Source organism: Pocillopora verrucosa, chromosome 14, assembly GCF_036669915.1.
Source record: "Pocillopora verrucosa isolate sample1 chromosome 14, ASM3666991v2, whole genome shotgun sequence".
NCBI lineage: Eukaryota > Metazoa > Cnidaria > Anthozoa > Scleractinia > Pocilloporidae > Pocillopora > Pocillopora verrucosa.
Genome location: NC_089325.1, coordinates 5,065,923 through 5,084,986, shown reverse-complemented (window position 1 = coordinate 5,084,986; position 19,064 = coordinate 5,065,923). Strand labels below are relative to the sequence as shown.

At 36.4% G+C, this 19,064-nt stretch overlaps 1 protein-coding gene and 2 long non-coding RNA genes across 3 annotated transcripts; 2 read left to right on the top strand and 1 right to left on the bottom strand.

The window, feature by feature from the left end:
- Positions 1-2,198: 2,198 nt before the first annotated feature.
- LOC131771176 (uncharacterized) lies at positions 2,199-5,381 on the top strand. The gene is made up of 5 exons (XM_059086959.2): positions 2,199-2,350; positions 3,100-3,206; positions 4,077-4,338; positions 4,778-4,895; positions 5,167-5,381. Exons 2-4 carry the CDS (start codon positions 3,116-3,118, stop codon positions 4,848-4,850), a joined length of 426 nt encoding a protein of 141 aa, XP_058942942.2. The 5' UTR covers positions 2,199-2,350; positions 3,100-3,115; the 3' UTR covers positions 4,851-4,895; positions 5,167-5,381.
- A 1,029-nt stretch (positions 5,382-6,410) lies between these two features.
- On the top strand, positions 6,411-12,080 carry LOC131771181 (uncharacterized). Its single transcript, XR_009339170.2, has 5 exons — positions 6,411-6,512; positions 8,884-8,971; positions 10,172-10,310; positions 11,487-11,552; positions 11,940-12,080. It is a non-coding gene; the product is annotated as an uncharacterized lncRNA (long non-coding RNA).
- A 4,419-nt stretch (positions 12,081-16,499) lies between these two features.
- On the bottom strand, positions 16,500-18,735 carry LOC136278086 (uncharacterized). Its single transcript, XR_010716180.1, has 2 exons — positions 18,626-18,735; positions 16,500-17,201 (listed from the first exon to the last, which is right to left on the bottom strand). It is a non-coding gene; the product is annotated as an uncharacterized lncRNA (long non-coding RNA).
- Positions 18,736-19,064: the final 329 nt, after the last annotated feature.

The window sequence follows — 19,064 nt, the reverse complement described above, 5'->3', positions numbered from 1 at the left end:
CAAACCGTGAACTGCAGTAATGTTAGATCTTTCCGTTTTATTATTATTATTATTTTTTTTTACCCAATATCACATGACCAGTTTTCCATATTTGGATTGTACACGAGATTGAAGTTTACAGAATGGAAAAGCGCTCTCCTGATCTTGCCTTCACTTTTTTCTGGACTGGGTTTATACATAACAGATAACATCGGTATATAAGTGAACGAGGGCAAGCCTATAGTCTGTAAATGATAATGGAGCTGACTTCCTGCCACCGACCTCAAGTGAAATCAAGGAAATGAAGGTTTTGAGGGGTTCGGTCGCGGGATCTTCGATTGTTTCCGTCTGGACGGGTACCATGCATTTTTGTAGCATGAGCTCGCCAGGTGTTGAGTGTACATAAGAGAGGATATCCTACCTTGGTCAAAGGGGATCTTCCAATAGAGAATGGCAGATAATCTTTCCATAGATTCCGGGTCGCAACAGCAGGGCTCTGCCAGAAGCGATCTTGCTGCGATCAAACAGAAATCCTGAGGATTCACCGAAAGCGGAAACCTATGGCAGCTATAATGAAATACCAGCCGAGCTTTTTATGGTATTCATAGACTCCAGTTTACCACGCTTTCCTACAAGGTACTCTAAACGATAGTTCTGTTGAGAGAGACGTGACGAAGCCCTTTGATGGTTTGAATTTGTAGCCTTTATCTCGGAGACAAGATTTTGGATGCAGGAATGAAGATGTTAGCAAAAACTATTCCTGTCACACGAGACGGAATGTCGCTACTCCCTGCACCATCGACTTATAAGCCACCGCAAATTGTCGCCTTATGTGTTTTAAGTTAAAATTTAGGGTAAAAAAAAGAAAAAAAAAACCAACATGGACATCTGGCTTAAAGAAGGGATTACAACACTTCCCTTCATAAAAATTTAATTCTGTGAGATGTGTCAATAACTGGAATTTCTCCTTTAAAACAGACTGCGTATTTCCTGTATAAATTCACAATGGTTTTTTCTTTCGTTTCGTTTCACTCTGATAACCTTTGAACAAAAAGTAAGAGACTTAAGTTAAAAGAAGCAAAGATATCCTGAAAGATTAAAGTTGTTTTTCCTTTTTTATCGCATTGGATAAGATCATATTTGAAACTTTTTTACGTAATTTTTTTTCGTGCACGTATTTGCATTTCAAAAAACTTTTAAATGTAGCCGGCCATTGTTCTAAAAGTGCCAAGTCTGCGTCTGTCAACGTCAAGCGATAAGTTCGCACGTAATTGTTGACCGTCTGTAATCAAGCTGATGACATTTCCAGAAATTGATAAACTGTGTTCTTGTGGTGATTTTGATAACAAATATGTAGAAATTTTCCAAAAATAAAAAGAAAAAAACACACACACACACACGTACGGTCGACTGATACACTTGAAATGGCAAAAACATCTTTTAAGAATGAAAATTCAAATATTTAATTTTACGAAAGCGGAAAAATACCGAAAGCGCATAAGTTAGATAAATGAAAATCCCTAGATTCAGTAAATTTATGAGAATTCAAAGCTTCCTTCGCGGAATAAAGGCACTTAATTAATTACCTCCTTAGGCGTAGTTCCATGTTATTGGCCTTTTCATTGTTCGCGTTAATTTGCGTCCGGCAGTTGCTTTTTTATTATCGTTTCTATCAAGATCTCTTTTATCGAAAACTTTGTGTACATATATTCAGAACAACAAATTTGCGTCAGTAAGCTCATTTATAATAACTAATAGCACGAAAATATACAAAAACATGCCAGTTATTTCAAAACATTCATTGTACTGTTTAAGTTGCGCCGAGAGTTTGTTCAGTTGCAGTCTGACAGAATTTTAAAAGCGCTTTCACTGGTATCTCTTCGGTTGGTAAGTTAAAAGTTTGACTATGACATTTTCTTTATGGTAATTATCTTGCTATTGTAAGAAATCCCTACTTTAATCAACTTTTCTCTTTTTCTTCTATATTTCCCATTGCAAGTTAGCTAATTTTTCGTACATTAATTCGCAATTAGCCAAACCCATGAACATGTCACAAATGACAAAAAAACATAAAAAATCCCCAAAACGACATCAAGAACAGTTCAGAACTTTAAAAGCCTCAGCCATTCACGAATTTTCATTCTCTTTATTTTTATGGCCATATTTCCGCAACGTTTTAAAAGCCCTTATCTCAAATTTGACACCAAGTACCTGAATGCAACAAAGCACTTTTACTAATATTTATTGGACGAAAAAACACATCAAGACAAAGCTTATCTCTGCGTTCGTCCCTGAACGATTTCATCATCAAGTATCTTTTTATCCTGGTTTTCAACTTAGGGTTACTTCAGACTCCACTAATATTTTTCAGGTTGGTTGTTTCATCGATAATTTCATGTCTTAGGGTTTGGATTATTTTTTATATTTCATTTGTTTTTTATTATTATTTTTTTTCACTTCTAAAATTTCATGCATGTAAAACGGACTTCTAACGTGCCTTGATTTGCTCCTTCTCTTTTGTCCATTGCGAAATCTACAGCCAGTTGGGAAGACTTAGGCAAACTTTAATTTTCTCAAACGTTTACATTTATTATACCATTTTTACTTTGATATACTGCCCTGCAGGATCATGATTTCATTAGCATCGCCTTTGTTTTATCTTACTAAGCTGTTGTTAATAGTTTTGACAATGAAATATGAGACAAATTTATCTCTTGTTTCGGTTGCCTTAGTTTTTCCTCCGTCTTTTCAAATTAATTCTACCGGCCTTGTGCTTCGTGTGAGACACACTGTTCACTGCACCTGCGGCATACCATGTAAACTCAGTTCATTCGACGGCCAAAGTAACCTAGTTTATGATTTCAGTGGTTCATTAGGCACTTGCCTCTCGTTGAACGTTGAGGAAAGAAAAATTTAAAGAAGTAACCGCCTGACAGTATTTCTACCATGAAGAGATCGAACTAGTTCGTAGACCTTCCCTCAAACTAACTCTTTGGAAAAATTCAGATTGAAGGTTTTCATTTCATTTTATTGAGATAAATTTTCCCAGAAACGACGCATGAAGTTTGGTCGACTATCTTTTGCGTATCCACTAAAACTTTGATTCTATTTTATCTGCAGACGAAACAGAATAGCGATGTTATCAATGTTGTCAGCTTGTATCCTATTGGTTACTTCCATAACCGTGTTCTCCATGACGTCAGCAGCTACCATTGCTTCCTCTTCTGGTAATGCTAATTCTTGTCATGAAATAGCTAGCAATTTAATAAAGATGAATAAGGATTTAATCCAAGCCGTATTCTATGCAAAATTTTTGTAACCTACATGTCAGTTCTTCATATCAACTTTCATCTTGCGATTGAACGAGATGCAAAAACCATAAATATCACTAAGAGAAAAAAAATGACACCACTATTTTCTTTGATATCATATATTCCGTAGAGGCCTTTCGGTGAAAGTATAAATCTTTATGTCCTTTGAGACCTATACCAGAAGCTTTCATAGTCTACATTTTTCAATAGTGACCGCAAGAGTTTACCATTTGAAGAAACCTTTTATAGCAGAACTATCAAGTAAGGTGAAGGTTTAGAAATTTCGCCGCCGTGCAATGTATTTTTTATAGAACTCATAATAAAAACTAAGTTGCAAGGAAAATCTGTTGTGGTGACTTCTCCCCTCAGATACTTGTCTCTGAATTTGAAGTAGAATTTCACCGTTTTTGAAGCTATTTCTTACACCAAGCTTCACAAATGATAGGTGTAAACTATTTATATCTTGAATAAAGGGGGGGGGGGGTAAGTTTCTAAAAAAACCGTGGTGCTGCGTCGGTGGGAAAGTATAACAAGGTAATTTAGTGTTATCAACTGAGTTGATAACGTACATTTGCTACCTTAAAGAGTTTAAAGTCTGACGTTTCGAGCGTTAGCCCTTCGTCAGAGCGATTGAAAAAGGGCTAACGCTCGAAAAGTCAGCCTTTAAACTCTTTACGGTGGCCAATTTACGTTATAAACTCAGTTAATAACACTAAATTACCCTGCTTATATCTTGGGTGAGAGAAGTTCAACCTAATTTAGTTTCTTACCACTTTATTTCTGTAGGTTTCTGCATGCATGGAGCCAAACCAGTATACCCTGGAGAGTCAGTTGCCCTTCAGGATTGCCAATACAAGTGCAAATGTGTGGTCAATGAAGGTTATTCATTCTTCATGTGTGAACCTCTTTGCGAGAGGTACTATGACCAGATCACGTGTTCTGATGGACAGGAAGCTATCATGGAACTTGAGGAGACATCAGTTCCTGAATGTAAATGCCCTAAATACGAATGTCCACCGGAGAGATTTTCCGTGTCTCACTTTATAGAGTAAGTTCTACACCCAGTCGGTATGTTAGAGCAATTTTCAATATTAATGTCGAAAGCAATCTGGGATTGTTTTGTTTTCGCTTTACTTCGCTATGTGATTGGTCCAGAAAACTCGTGCCACTTTCTCAGTTTCTCACTTTCTAACACATCAGTTTAAAAAGTAAAGCCAATCACGACTTGATTGTCCGCTTTTTCCCGCGCTTTAGGTTGTTTGGCGCGTTTTGCTTTGAGTTCTAATGGGCTTTTTAAAGGTTATTACTATTCCTATGGTTGGCTGTTGAAATAACTTCGGTTGTGATTTTACGACACCCAATCGAAAAACACTCCATTTGTTTGATGTTTGACTCTGTTAGATTCATTAAATCTGCATCCTATGTGCGTCCACTTAAAGTGTGCCTTGTTTTAAAGAGAAACATATTTCTGGCTTTCTTTATTTCAGTTACGGAATTGACGGGGATGGGTTTTTTGAACCAGAATTCTATGAGGAAGGTGAAAGTCCTTACTATGAATGAACAGGTGTCAATTCTTGAAAAAGCATCACTAATCCAGCATTTAAGGTGAGCGAGAAAAATAAATTCTTACAAGTACAACTGAGTGGTTTCCTAATAAAATAGTTTTCAACTGAGTGTCAAAAGTTATCCGGGGCATTGGTTTTTCATTACTTTACTCTGTAATTGGCCCAGAAAACTCGCGCCACTCCCTCGACCAATCAGATGCAAAGCTTAAACCAAGCATGAAGTAGCCGCCCTCATTTTCCCGCGCCTTAAAAAGTTTGTTTCGACAGTAAAGACTAGTGAGTTGAGTTAATATTTTTTCTGTTTGTTGCAGTTCTTCCGAGTGCGTAGATATCTGTACATTACCTTTGGGACAGTTAAAATGGACATTGCCCAGTCAATCAAATAAGCATAAAGCTCAATGTCATGTCTTAGACAAAGCCGTCCTGATTGGTGGCTTTTTCAATTAATTTCCCTTTGTCGTCAATGTTGTTGTTCGTGATATTTTAAAATACTATAAATAGAGAATAAAGTCTAATCTCTGCCGTGGACCGCAACGAGTCATTCTGTTTTATTTATTTCAGTCGACATACAATTTCTATGTTTCATACTCTTGATCTTAGGGTTGCATATTTTTTTAACAGAAGGCAATAAAAGCTTTCTTTGAACAAAGAGTGTGTTCTATCGAGAACAAAAATGAGTAGAGGAAGTCAAAATTAGTAATTTTGGCTGTTTTACCACTGTTTTCAAAACTTGATATTCACAAGTTATCTCTTTTTCATGAGAATCGCCTGGTTAAGGGGAAATGAACCGGATGACGTTTGTTAAACTCATCATTCAAAGTAATAAATCCAATGAAGACAGGCCCGAAGACAAAAATCGGATGAACATGTGATAGTTTAAAAGAAAAGCATGGACAAACCAGATTATCTAAAACAACAGAATTTATTTTTTTCGAAAATTAATAAAAAAAGTCGCTAATAAATATATTTCAGGTCGAAAATTTGGAGAGCAAGTTATACTCAAAAAGCTATTACACACCAATTGTATGATCGCTACGTGAGGTCATTGAGAATGACAAATGTTTGAATTTGCTCTGCTAGCTACAACGGGGGCGAGAAGTTTTAATAAAAACTGATATCAGTTTCCAGCTGGTTTCCTTCCTTATCGTGGCTTGAGTTAGGAAGCAATTGCTGCGATATTTATGAGTTTTTCCGGACCTGATCACGAAATGTGACAATTTTTAGGTTCTTGAGTTGGTAACAGCAGATTACAAAAATCTCTTTTGTCAGCGATTCCCAACTAAAACTTCTAATTGGCTTTTTTAACCTGCATATTAGAGTTTCTACTAGTTATTTACATAAACATTCTAGAATAAAGACTGAATGATCAGACTATCGACGGAGAGAGAAAAAATGACACTCTAAATGCGTAAAAATGTTAATTTTTGTATTTGAGACAAGCAAATTGCAACATAAAGGATGTTTCCGTCAAAACAATGAAAGTGCTGTCTCGCACAAGAAAAGAACTCGCCAGCAGAGAACGTCTACGGGAGACTATAAAATTGGTAAACTTTTATTCATTGCGTTGCCTTTAAAAACAAGCCGCACTCACAACCAGAAGCTCCCGACCGTTGGTTTACAGAACAAGGAGGAAACTTTCTTAAGGATATTTCACCAGGTAAATAATTTAGGTAATCTGAATTTTTATTCCGACAGCAATTGACGAAGGATAATGTAGGTTAGTACTACATGTATGTGACTGTATCCGTCGCTTCCTCTCTATCTGCCCCTTTCCTTAATGTACAAAGTTCGTCCAAGAACGGGACATCTACGGTTGGCCCCTTGAGTGGCTTAAAGCTGACCTTCTAAATCATCTTGAAACTTGTGGATTTACAATAAACAATTTAATGCTAGTGTCAGTTGAAACAATGACGTTATTACGCGGAACCAGGCTTGAATTTGAGCAAAAACTTTGACATTAAACGAGATTGGTAAAGAACAAGAAAATAAAGACAAAACCCTCGAACACGACGAGAGCCGAAATTTTTTAAAATTATAATTAACACTTATGGAAGTGAAGGCAAATAATATTCTACCACTTCCAGTGACAGCGATATATTGTCGTATGCACCGCTCATACCAAAGCTAAAACAAGTTTTCAAGCTGTTTCGTCAATCACGTTTTGAAATTGTTTTTTCCTTTGAAGTTGCTTAAACTGTTGCTGACTTAATGTCGACTTAAAATCAAAGCGACCCGTTGAAAGTTAGTTAGTACTTGAACCCTTGGTAAAATTAAGTTTTTAGTATTCCATTGCTGAGTTTCATCCCGTTACACCTGGTTTACCTAAACATGTCTTGCTGGTGTGAGGAGAGCAAACCAGGCATGCTATTTGTACCTGACAATAGGGAATAAATCAACAGAAACTCGTAAATTAAACCTGTGAAAACCTTGTCGTATAATTCCCATTCCAGCAAAGGTATTATTGCTAAAAAAAAAAATACCCATTTCGCTTTCTTTTCACTTTCCCGCAGATAAGTAGAACTCTTGAATGCTGTTATATCTCTGCTCGGGTATTTTGTGTTTCCATTGGTATTCTTTATCGTCTTGTAACAATGCGATGAAAAAACTAGATCTTTGCCAAGATGTTTTTCGAAAGTTTGGGTTAACTTCAACCTTGATAAGTAGTCTTAGATTAATAGGATAGAAATTATATAAAATTTATAAACTAAATAACCATTTAATTTTGTCATACCAATCTTATTTTTCTGTCGCATTTTTGTTATAATTGATATTGTTCATATTTTTATTCAAGTCATTATTTCACACTTGTCCAACAGCCTCCTTTTCAATCCAAGAAATTCACGCTCTTTCGTTACCTGAGCGAAACGGGAAACCATTTTTGTTTCCTTCGACTGCGCGGAATTGAACAGTACTTTGGTAATTATAATCATCTGTACAGAGTAAGCCTAGTCAGCACTATGCACCAGTCTGCGCGCGACGTACTTCAATTGAGTTATGAAATTAAGAAATTATGTATGATTGACGAATAATATACACCATGCCAACTTCAGTATTTTCAGCGTGTTCAAGAAAAATAATGTGTCAGAGAGTCAAGATAAATGGGTAAAACATTCACGCAACTACCATTAGGCTAATTAGTACGTGTATCTTCCCCCTTCTTTATTCCGTGTCCATCATAACAAACTTTTAATGATGTTCTACTGAATTTTTAACCATTTGCTTATCACAAATAATGGATAGACATCTTTTTAAGCCCTATTGAGTTATTTAAGGGAGATCCTCTCGTTAGAATTTATTAAACAGCACGAAAACACGAAGGAGGGAATTTCAGGTTTTTTTAAGAAAGCTGTTTTAACAACCTTGAAGCCTAAAATACCTAAGGTTTTTCACATAAGCAATTGCACTCTTCTTGAAAAATTGTATGATTTTAAATAATGACTTTCAAAACAAGCACCAAATTATTCTGAATTTCTGAATGCAAATGTATTATTGGACTATCCTAATTTTTTTCTATTGGCAATCGATGGTGATTGTGGCTGAGCAAATAATTACTAAGGGGCTTATACATAACGAGCGCTTTAAAATGCATACACTTTTAAAAAGATAAAGAGAGAGAATTGGATGAGTGAACGTATGGTGGCGTTTGTCAAAAGGTAAATATTCCAACAGCCTTTTTTCTATAAGGTAAACATTACTTTCCATCTGTCTGGTATCGATTGTCTATTTTCAAATGTTTAAACGGCTCCCCCCCTCCCCTCCCCTCCCCCCCCCCATCAGCCTTTCGAAATTCCTGTCCCTTTCTGTTAGAGGTATGGAGCTCAAAATGCTTGATGTGTTTCTATTCACATTGTATAACCAATATTGCCATGATGATCCACGTGCCTAGCCCGAGAATCAGGGTTCGAGTATTTGTCCTAAGTCCTCGACCGCTAATTTGTTTCTTTTTGTCACCCTTAAGACCTGTAAACTTCTTTTGATTTAAATTTATTCACTCTTGATCGTTTCCTGTCTCCTTCTCTTTCGCTTAGGTCAACGAAGTATTTTGAAAGGAGAACATGGCGATTATTGTTATCATTGCGTTCCTTTGCTGTTTAACAACAATAATAGCAGAGTTAGGTAAGGCGTTTTTCCAATCAATAAACCTTTTCCATTTACCAGCTCACAAACTACATAAATCAGCCATCGTATATGAGACTATTGTTATAAAATCATGACTAAAATGCAAGTGCCCTTTTAGGTAAAAGTCTCAATTTAATTTTTATAACTTTTTTTTCGTAGTTCATTAAGAGAAAAAATAACTATGTAAGATGTTGCGTGCGGCAAAAAAATGCCATTGTTATGGCTGTTCCCTTGATTTAAAATTCCTTTTGTATCGAGCATTCGTGGTCGGCTTTGTGAACGATTTGGTTGTTCAATTGTTCCAGTCCAATTTTAGAGAAGTTGCAATTGCCAGCCTGACGGTGCATTGTTTTGTATCACGGTTGAAAATTTTGCTGACCATATAATGAAAGAATATATGATTGACTAATCTCTAGCATTGGAACTGACTTAAGTTTGTAATAGTTTTTTCAATCAAACGATTTTTGAAAAGCTTCAATACTTTTCCATCTCTCATTGCATGCTAGTAAATTGTTTGGGTTCTCGTAAGGAAAGAAAACAGTCTCTTCGCCGAAGTCCTTTCAACACTTGTTACTTTTTAAAGTTCTGTTTGTTCAATCACATGAATCATTTCTTGAAGGTCCTTGAAATGAGAGCGAAGCAAAAGCTTCAAAGTGGGAATTTCACGTCTGCTTTTTATGTTTAAAACATGTCTGCATCATCAATTCCCTTGATAAAAGGAGAATAATACATGGAGGTTCGTAGATATTGAATTTCTCTTCAAGTGTTCGATTTGATGTTATTCAAATGAGCGCCGCAGCGTACGGGTGAGGCACGAGAGGAGAAATTCCATATCTATAAAAGCAACCATGTATGGAGTGTTTATTTTTCAAACACTACAGGCCTTTACCGACGAGAAAGTTCGATAAACGACTTTGCATTGAGAATGATGAACACTTTCCATTGCCATTCCTTGCATCAACAGAGTGACGCGAAAGGCGAGTAACATGTCAATAGCTGATTTGCGATATCAAACACATGTGATGAAATTATCACTATTTTACACGTGCGCAGTTACGGCTTTTCTAAGGGCTGGAACTCTTGTAAAACTCCTCAGTTTATATGGTGAAACCAATTTATAAATGAACTAGGAAAAGGTTACTGAGTCTCTTTTATACAGTCAACGAAGTAAAATAGTGATTTGTGTTTACCTCACAGACTGTGACCTTGATGTGTGCGGCTCGACGCACTGTCCGCAAAAATATTACGATACAGCCATAGTAACGAAAAAAGAAGGCGGCTTGGTATGCAAATGTCTCGTATGTGTCAAGAAACCAACAACTGCACCTCCTGCATGGTAAAAAAAACAATAATCTCTTGTATTAAACTGTTTTAATATTGTTGGAAATGAATGATAAAAGAAAAGAGTCTCGCACCTATTTGAAGCTGACAGCTTCAGTTAAATTCAATTCAATTTATTGATACTAGTATATTTACAGCTTGACATCTGCTGCTCGTAGATAGCAACAGCTAGTCGAGGAGAGCAGTAGTTTCACGCAGATTAATAAAAATTTTACAGTAACAAAATGCGGAAGAGAAATAAATATAAACTTGATAGTTACTATAATTAGAGTACTAAGATGAGAAATTGAAATACCGAAATGGAAAGAATAATTCTTATAAAAGAAAAAAAAAACAGAAACCAAGCTACAACAAATGAGGTTACTTGGTTAAATCGCTATAATATTATAATAGATAAATAGAACGGAAAAAAAGAATATATGCAAATGCAAATATAATTAAGCCGAGCCGTTTCTATGGCAATTTCGCTATCAGCCGAATCAGTTAACTCGGTGAAGTTGTCTTCAGTAGTTGTCTTTAGGTTCGCCTTAGCCTTTACGAAGAAGGTGCATGTGGTTGTAAGAAATGACCATATCGCCTACCTTGCTAGGAAAATCTCACAATTATTTGCAGGGTTTTACATCCGCTCCGAATGTTGGCAATCAATGCGTTCTAATAATGTCAAGAACGATTTCCAAGTTTTTCATTTTCTTGCTAAAACTGCTCGTCACAACGTGAATTACTTGTTGAACAGAAATCTGAGTTGAAGACTATGTAATCTTGGTTTGGAGGTTTGGGAATATTTTTAAGCCAAACTGTGATCTTCCTGTTGCAAAATAGTTCAAAATGGCGATCTATGCAATGATCTTAACACATGCCTTAGCTCTTCAATGGAATATTTTCCTGAAATTTGTTATCAGGATACATGTTCCCCAAATCAAGAAAGAACGGGGGTTTTTTTACCTTTCTTTTGCTGAAACAAAATCAGGCTGTGCTTCAAAAAATCTTTTGAGAAACTCAATGGGATGCTTATGTCAGGGTTGCGATAGATTTTCATTGTGAACTACACTAATCAATATTGATTTTCATGAACCATGGTAAAGAGTACTGCATCATGGCAACATGTGCTCATCCCAGCTTTACCCTGGCTCTTTCATAAACCCTGATACGATTCTATTTCTTTAACGCATAGGTATGAAAAGATATGGAATAAGCTGGGAAAATGAAGATCATTTGCCTGTAAGAAAACTACAGCAAGGTATAATGAGGATGATTTTATTTTTCACCAGCTACCCCTAATTAGGCACTTTCTGAAGGCTCCCTTTGCGCTCTCTCTACCAGGAAAATAAAGGCCGCTAGTTTTCCAATAAATAGTAAAGTCTTTTCAATATCACCCTCAAATCGGATGCAAAAAATGAGCATTGTACTGTGTCACACAACCAGACGGTCTTAATTGGAAAAAAGAATGACGGTTTCACGTTTACAGAAGTTTAAGACAAAGGACAAAAAAAAAAAAGACAATTTCTTTGTGTGTGTATGTGCTTTTCATTAACATCATTATTATTTTTATTCAGGACTTAATATAGACGTTAAGTAAGACATAAAATGTGTTTTAATTTTCGGTCTGGTTTTTTTCTTCTTTCAGACATATGTTTCATACCTCTCGCATTTTAGTGTGGCTCGACAACAGTGCGATGTAACTTAAAATGAGTTTAGAATTATTGTAGAACCAGATGATAATAAAAGTAGCATATGGAGGTTGCCTCCAAATATTCGTTTGAAGAAACTTTTGTTGTGGGTTTGATGCAAACACTTTATGGCCTCTTCTGTATTTTATTGAAAATGCTCCCTCACGTGTAACTAAGCGACTTCTTTTTTTTTGAAAACGCACGAATTCTGAAGCCATCTTGTATGTATTCGGCCGCTTGAAAGCAGAAACGTACCTACAACCTTCCTAATCAACCCTCAGCTTACCATTAGTTTTTGTTTTAAAGATGGCAACTCCTTTTACTCCGAACGCAAGCCATTAACTTTTTCAGTTCGGTTTTCGTGCGTTCAAGAACATCGCGACAAATGAGTCAAGCAACTGAGGATCTGCTGAAAAGCTAATAAACATGGCTTGCAGAAGCTATTTGTAGTAAGCTCCTCCCCTCTTTTGACGGGTTTGTCCGTTATAAAAAATTAGTAATAATTTACTTATTCATAGTATCTGCTAATTACTTGTAATGGAAATACATCTTGGCAAGCTTCAATGAGCTATTCAAAGGAGATCGTCCAATTATGCTGAACCATAGAAATTGAGAAAATGAAAATCATTCATAAAGATAATCATTGTGAGTTTTATTCTTAATCAAGAACTAAATGACCGATGATGAATTATAAAAGATAAAACACTTCACACGTTTTTGAACATAATATGTTTGGTTTTCAATTAGAAGAAAAATTATGCTTTTAAAATTTTCGGATCACGTGTATCAAAATATTGGGATCAATATTTCCGTATATTACTCCAAGTTTATGCATTTCTTTATTTTTAGACGAATCAGTTTTACAATGTCGCTAAGGGACATTACTGCTTTAATTTGTCGTTAAGGGATTTGGACGATATTGGTATCAATTAATTAAGTGTTTATGTATAAATATTAGTACTGAATACATATTTAGATCAAATATATTTCAGAAGATTCGGGGAAAGAACGAACGATCTGGAGTTATTCTGTAAATTGTCAAAGGTACAGTATTCTGAAATTTTTTTCCTATATTATAAATATTGATTCCAGTTTGCACATATAAGATAATTTCTTGTATTTCACCATTTATTGCTAATGTAATTTTTCAATGTATATACCGCTTACTTTTTCTGAGATGGTCACAAACTCTTTCCGTGATGGTCTCAAACTTTTGGCTTGAGGTTTTAAACAAACGTTTGCCGAGACACATTTCACGTGATATGTAAACATAATGTAAACACTGAGTTGTCTAAACAAGATAATTTGGTTTCATCAACTGAGTCGATAATGTAAATTTACCACCGCAAAGATTTTCTAAAGCTGAAGTTTCGAACGTTCGTCCATCGTCATCACGAAGATTGGTAATCTCCAGGATCCCCATGGAAGGCCAAAGAAGCATATCGAGTTTCCATCCAAATTCCTCGTCGGCTCCTTCCATGATTTTTCTCTTTAATTTGTCACGATGGACCTGGAAATGTCTTTTTAATTTGAATTTCATTCACTTTTGATCGCTCCCTCTCCTTTCCTCTGAAACTAGGTCGACGAAATATTTTTGAAAAAGAATATGGTGTACATAATTTTCATCGCTTTACTTTGCTGTCTGACAACAATAATTGCAGAAATAGGTAAGGCGGTCCCTGATCAATAATTTCGTAGTTGAAATTCATTGAAGTTCTACGCCTATTACATTTTCCAGTTCTACTTGTTCATTTGTATAAAGCCTTACCTCAAGGTTTAATGAAATGGAAATGAAAGTTTTGAAATGAGAAATTCTGGCTTACATGTTATCTATCATTGACATAAACCTCCCTTTTGTTAAGGTATAGCTAAATTTATATTTACTAGATCTGTAGTTTAAATTTATATTTACTAGATTTGTAGTTAGGACGTGTAGGTCCCACAAGCACTGGGAAAAGGTTACGTGCCTTCGTTTGCTCAGCATTTAGTCGAAAAATAGAGTAAATGGTAAATTGAAGAGTAAATTGAACCCGGTGGGAACATGTGATCGTGTGATTTGATCGTTTAGGCGAGAAAAGGGTGGTCCTGAGAAAGACTGCTGTCGGTAGTAGTGACTGATATCTCGACAACCTTAGCGGAAGTCAAAATTAGAGTCTAGCATAGAGTCTGTCAGGTGTATTAAGTCCGGTTCGTGTAAACTGATTGGTCAGTTTAGCCGTGATATCATTGTCGATAGAGACGTAAATTTACTTTAAAAAAAAAAAAGGCCTTTAGGAGATGAACTTTTTATACTATGTTTTCCTCACAGACTGTGAATTCGATGTGTGTGGCTCGAGGCATTGTCCACCAAAAGGTTTCGATATAGGCGTGGAAACAGTTAAGCATGGTGACGTGGAATGCAAATGTATAATATGCATAAAGAAGCCAACGAAAAGTCCATGGTAAGAAATACGAGCTAGAATTATTGTTCAAATATGGTTGTTCATGTCGTTAGAAATACGTGATAACGCAGAAAAAGTTCAAAGGAGGTTTAATTCAAAGCAATTAGGGCACAATCATTAGGGCCGTACAAAGTTCACCTTAGCCTGTACAATTATAAGGTAAGTGGTGGGGAAAATGACTCCACTACCCCTCCCCTCTCCCCACCATTCCCCCGCTCTCCCCCTCACTGGTTTCTCTGTACCAGGCTTTCCCTAAACTTATCAATCCGATATAGCGGCTTTGATACACGATCGGAAAATTGATCATTCGCTCATTTCTCGTAATTCCTTCACAATTACGGACTCGAAAAAAATAGTATGGAACTCGTAAAATATCCTCGCATAGCAAGCCGTCGAATAAGGTGTGTCTACTCAATGTTGGAATTTTTATGAATCATTGTTGAGAGCAGCCTTTGATGGCCATTTGTCCATTTCCATATTCCCGCCTTCAGATATTTCACCGACTAATACGATTCCATCGCCATTTTCTTTGACGCACAGGTATATAAAGTTATGGGAAAAAATAGGAAAATAAAGACCATTTGCCCGTAAGTACAGTACAGTGTATTTCTTCTTAAGTGACAGTAGTCCCCCCGTGAGCAGGAAGAAACGTGTGGCAACCAGCACGTGGCAAGGTCCAGTAAATTGTGTGTTAGAGAATAAAACGGCTTTTCAACGTCAGTTTTTGGAATAGAGCAGCTAAACAATGCATGTGAAGACATGCATGTACACTTGAAATTCTTTAAATAGCCCTAAAAACCTTTCTCAGACTCCTATTTTGCCTTGCAAATAAAACAGGTGGCTACGATAAATGATTTTGCTCTTCACCGGAAGAAACATATTCCCTGCCTTCGGGTCGAACAACAAAAGATATCAGTATTTTTAAAAACTGTCATTTAGTCAAAAATGTACATTTGTATCATTTGAATTATATATATTGCAATTGTCTAAACTGGTTTTATCTTCTTTCAGATACAAATTTTGTCCCATCGTCCTGGTGTTACGACAGGAACTCGATGTCAACATTTTAAACTTGGTTTAAATCTACTAGAGAAACTAGATACGGAATAAAATAGCTCATTGCATTTGCTCAGAAATGAGTATTTGAAGAAACTGATTTTCATGTGACACACGCCCTTTCTTCTCTCGAGATCATGATTATTCTCGGGATCAGCTCACCGTACGTCTCTTTCTACAAGGCTATGCTCGTTTCCTCTACTTCCCTCAGGTCTTGGGTATTGGATTCTTGACATTATGATGTAAACTCTCAGTGCCAGTTATTTACACGAGGTTTACCCAAACCGTAGTTTTACGCAGGCAGTGGGCCTTTTTACGGTATTCTCTATAAGAGGGTTGATCTCATAAATAAATGTCCTTCCACTGCCAACTTTTGGTCGCCTTGATCTTGATACTCTTCACCAAGAGGAAAGTTCAGATAAAAGTTCAGCTAAATTCAAGATAGTTTAGAACACAGTTTTGCTGAACAACGGCTAAACGTTGTTTCAATAACCGGCCCTTAACATTTGAGTTTTTTTTTTTGTCCGTTCATTAGATGATAATAAAACATTTATTGCCAGTTCAGGGACGGGAGAAAAGGTATACGGGAGGAGGGAGGGGTGGGGACTAATGTCAGGGGTTGGGCTTAGTATAACAGAGCCCCAATCTTGTCCCCTCGATGAGCGCCCAAAGCTAAGACCACCTAAGTAACCAAAGTTTTTTTTACCCTGTCCATTCAAGATGGATATGTTCTTGATCTTTTCCTCTCTGACCTTAACTCTTTGACCCCTAAGAGTGACCAGCATCTAATTTCTCTTTACAATATCACCCCTGAATCAAACATTAAGGTCATGAGAATAAAGGAAATGATCACCAACTAAATAAGCTCTTGATTGTTACACAAATTCTCCTTGTTATCACCTTAAGAAATGTATAGAGAACAGTATGGAGAAAATGCATACTGATTTAAGGGTGCAAAGGGCTAATATGGAGCTGTTATAGAGAGATTATGATGGGATGATAGTCTAAGAAATCCAAATCTTAGTATGTGGCTTAAGTTTAATTTTAGGAGCCACAAAACACTGCTCTTGACTCCAGGTTGGTCATGTCTGTCAAACATAAATACAACTTAAACTAAACAAAGGAATTTGCCCAATCCATTCCTTAACAATTTTATAACAAAAGCAAGACTAAATTGAAGTGACGTTATTTTTCAAATAAGAGGTTTCCGATTAATTTCTAATTCCCCTTGAGCTGTTAAAAGTGCTCAAGCTTTTCCCCGCTAATTCTACTTAAAAAAGGAACATGATAACGTCTTCCCTCGACAAAAACTTAGATTATTACATGTCCATCAGCCGCAAAAGCTCGTATGGATCCATATGCTGTCTTGGCTCGGGATTCGGTTCGCGCCGGCTGATCATCGGTGCGATAATGTTACCGCATGCTTTGATCATTTCATTATTAAACAAGAAGCCTTCCCACATAAGCTTATCATCGCCTGCACCATTCATGCACAGCGCCTGCTTGTCAGTTGTTCTCCGACAGGACTCAGACAGCCCACATGCTTTTGTACATTGCCTTATGCAAGACTTGTACATCATATTCTTTTCCTCTGCCTGATCAAACTCGATCATGCGAAACCGTGTGCGCCCATTACTGTATATGGCCAGCGAAGCCAGCAGCAAGAAAATGATCCAGGACTTCATCGGGGAATTCTGTCGGAGAGTGTTTCAGATACTGGACCTAGGATAATAATGCCAAAAAATTGCTCAACGGAGGTCGTTATCTCGATTTCTGTAGCTTTAACTCATCTCGCTTCTTGTTAAGTTCTGACTCTCGCGAAGATGATTTTAACTTTTTTTCCCATGAAACCAAACCCGCCCTAGCAAGTCGTATCAAGAATTGGTTTTTTTTTCCCTCACCAAGATTTCAACCGATAAAAATCAATCTAAATCTTATGACATTGGTTTACGATGAACGCTTGAAAACGCCTGGTATTGGAGAAGTTTTTTTTTTTTAATTTCGCATATAAAGCAATCTAAAACAGTGCAAAACAACAATTTAGGGACAGCGATATGACTACATTTTCTCATATCGTAGCACTGGTAAATGCAATATCTGTATAGGGCTCCTCGTGGCCTCAGATATGCCAATGAGAATCTTCTGGCGTAATTACAGGAATAATTACAAAGGATTTATTTGAGAAAAAAATTTTCTCCGTATCAAATATGTGTAAAACACCATGAAAAAGATATCAACTGCCTTAGAAAACTTAAAAAAAAACACGGTTGATTACTACTAAGAAAACTCTCTAGAAGGTGATTCATCAAGCTGTGTTTTAAAGTTGCCATGTTTAAGGGGAGGGTTTGAGCAAGCAAGCCGGAAGAGAACTTGGAAGCAAGAAAAAAGGTTTATCATCAATTCATATGGACATTGTAAAGGAGAAAAATAAAAAGAACCTTACACGCCCTGACAGTTTTCTGAAAATTAATGCCTCAGGAAAAGGTAACTCAGGGAAGTGGCTGCAGTGCAGATTCAATATCCCGCTTTTACAGAAGCTCTCAGAATAAAATGAAAAATCGCTCTTAAATTACGTTGAGTGCGTTTTGATCAAGGCGAATTGACCGCCGGAAATAAAAATAAAAAGAAGAAGAATAAGAAGGAGGCTTTTTTTTAAAATTAAAAATTGATCGACTTCCAGATGTCCGGCCATAAGCAATAGGTTCTCTGATGGTTCAATGGTCACAATTCCAAATCTTAAAGAGATTTTTCATTAGACAACCCTATATGATCCCCTATTTTTTTGTTTCATGTATCATGACTGTTTTCATTTCCAGCTGTATCTTTTTCTTCTTATATCTACAAAATATTGATGAAATGGAACAACCACGGTAAATAACCGTCGCAGCAGGAACTCTTTTACGAACTTCCTGATACAAGTCTTTGAATTGATTTAATAATAAGAATGATAACTGTGCCTATTGCCAACTCAAGGAGTACTAAAGATTTTTTTTATTTTCTGCTTAGACATGTAAAAAACGGTTGCTAGAAAAGTAGCATCATTGTACACAATAAAAATGTAATCAGCATTTTCTCGAAGCTCCGTTGCACTCTTTAAATATCCCCTTTTTTCTTCAAAATGACGTTTGTCTTCGTTTACTCCCTACCTGCAAATGTAAATTTCAGCGTGAAGAGTTCCTTCCTTCCTTCCGTCCCGAACAGGTTTTCTCTGTAAGCTTTTCCAATGTGTTTGGTAAAATGATTATCCAAGGGGAATCTTAAAAGGTCTCAGAAAGAATCTTGCATCTAAGTAACGCGGTAGCTCGCTCGTTAGAATGTTTGATAAGAACAAGATCAATTTAAATTAGCATCCAATAAAATCTGGCAGTTTTTATTTCAAACCTCTCTTTAAATTCAAAATTTGGGCCACGAAAGCTGGAACGCTTTTTTCCCTTATCACAGACAGTTTTTAATATTTCAGAGCTTTTGCATATTTAACCATTTTCATGCTTTGTTTTAGAATGAATTTCTACGACGTCATCTGTCCATAAGGTAATGGTTTTTGAAAATAAAAGTTTTCCAGATATACATAAGCATAAATGTTCG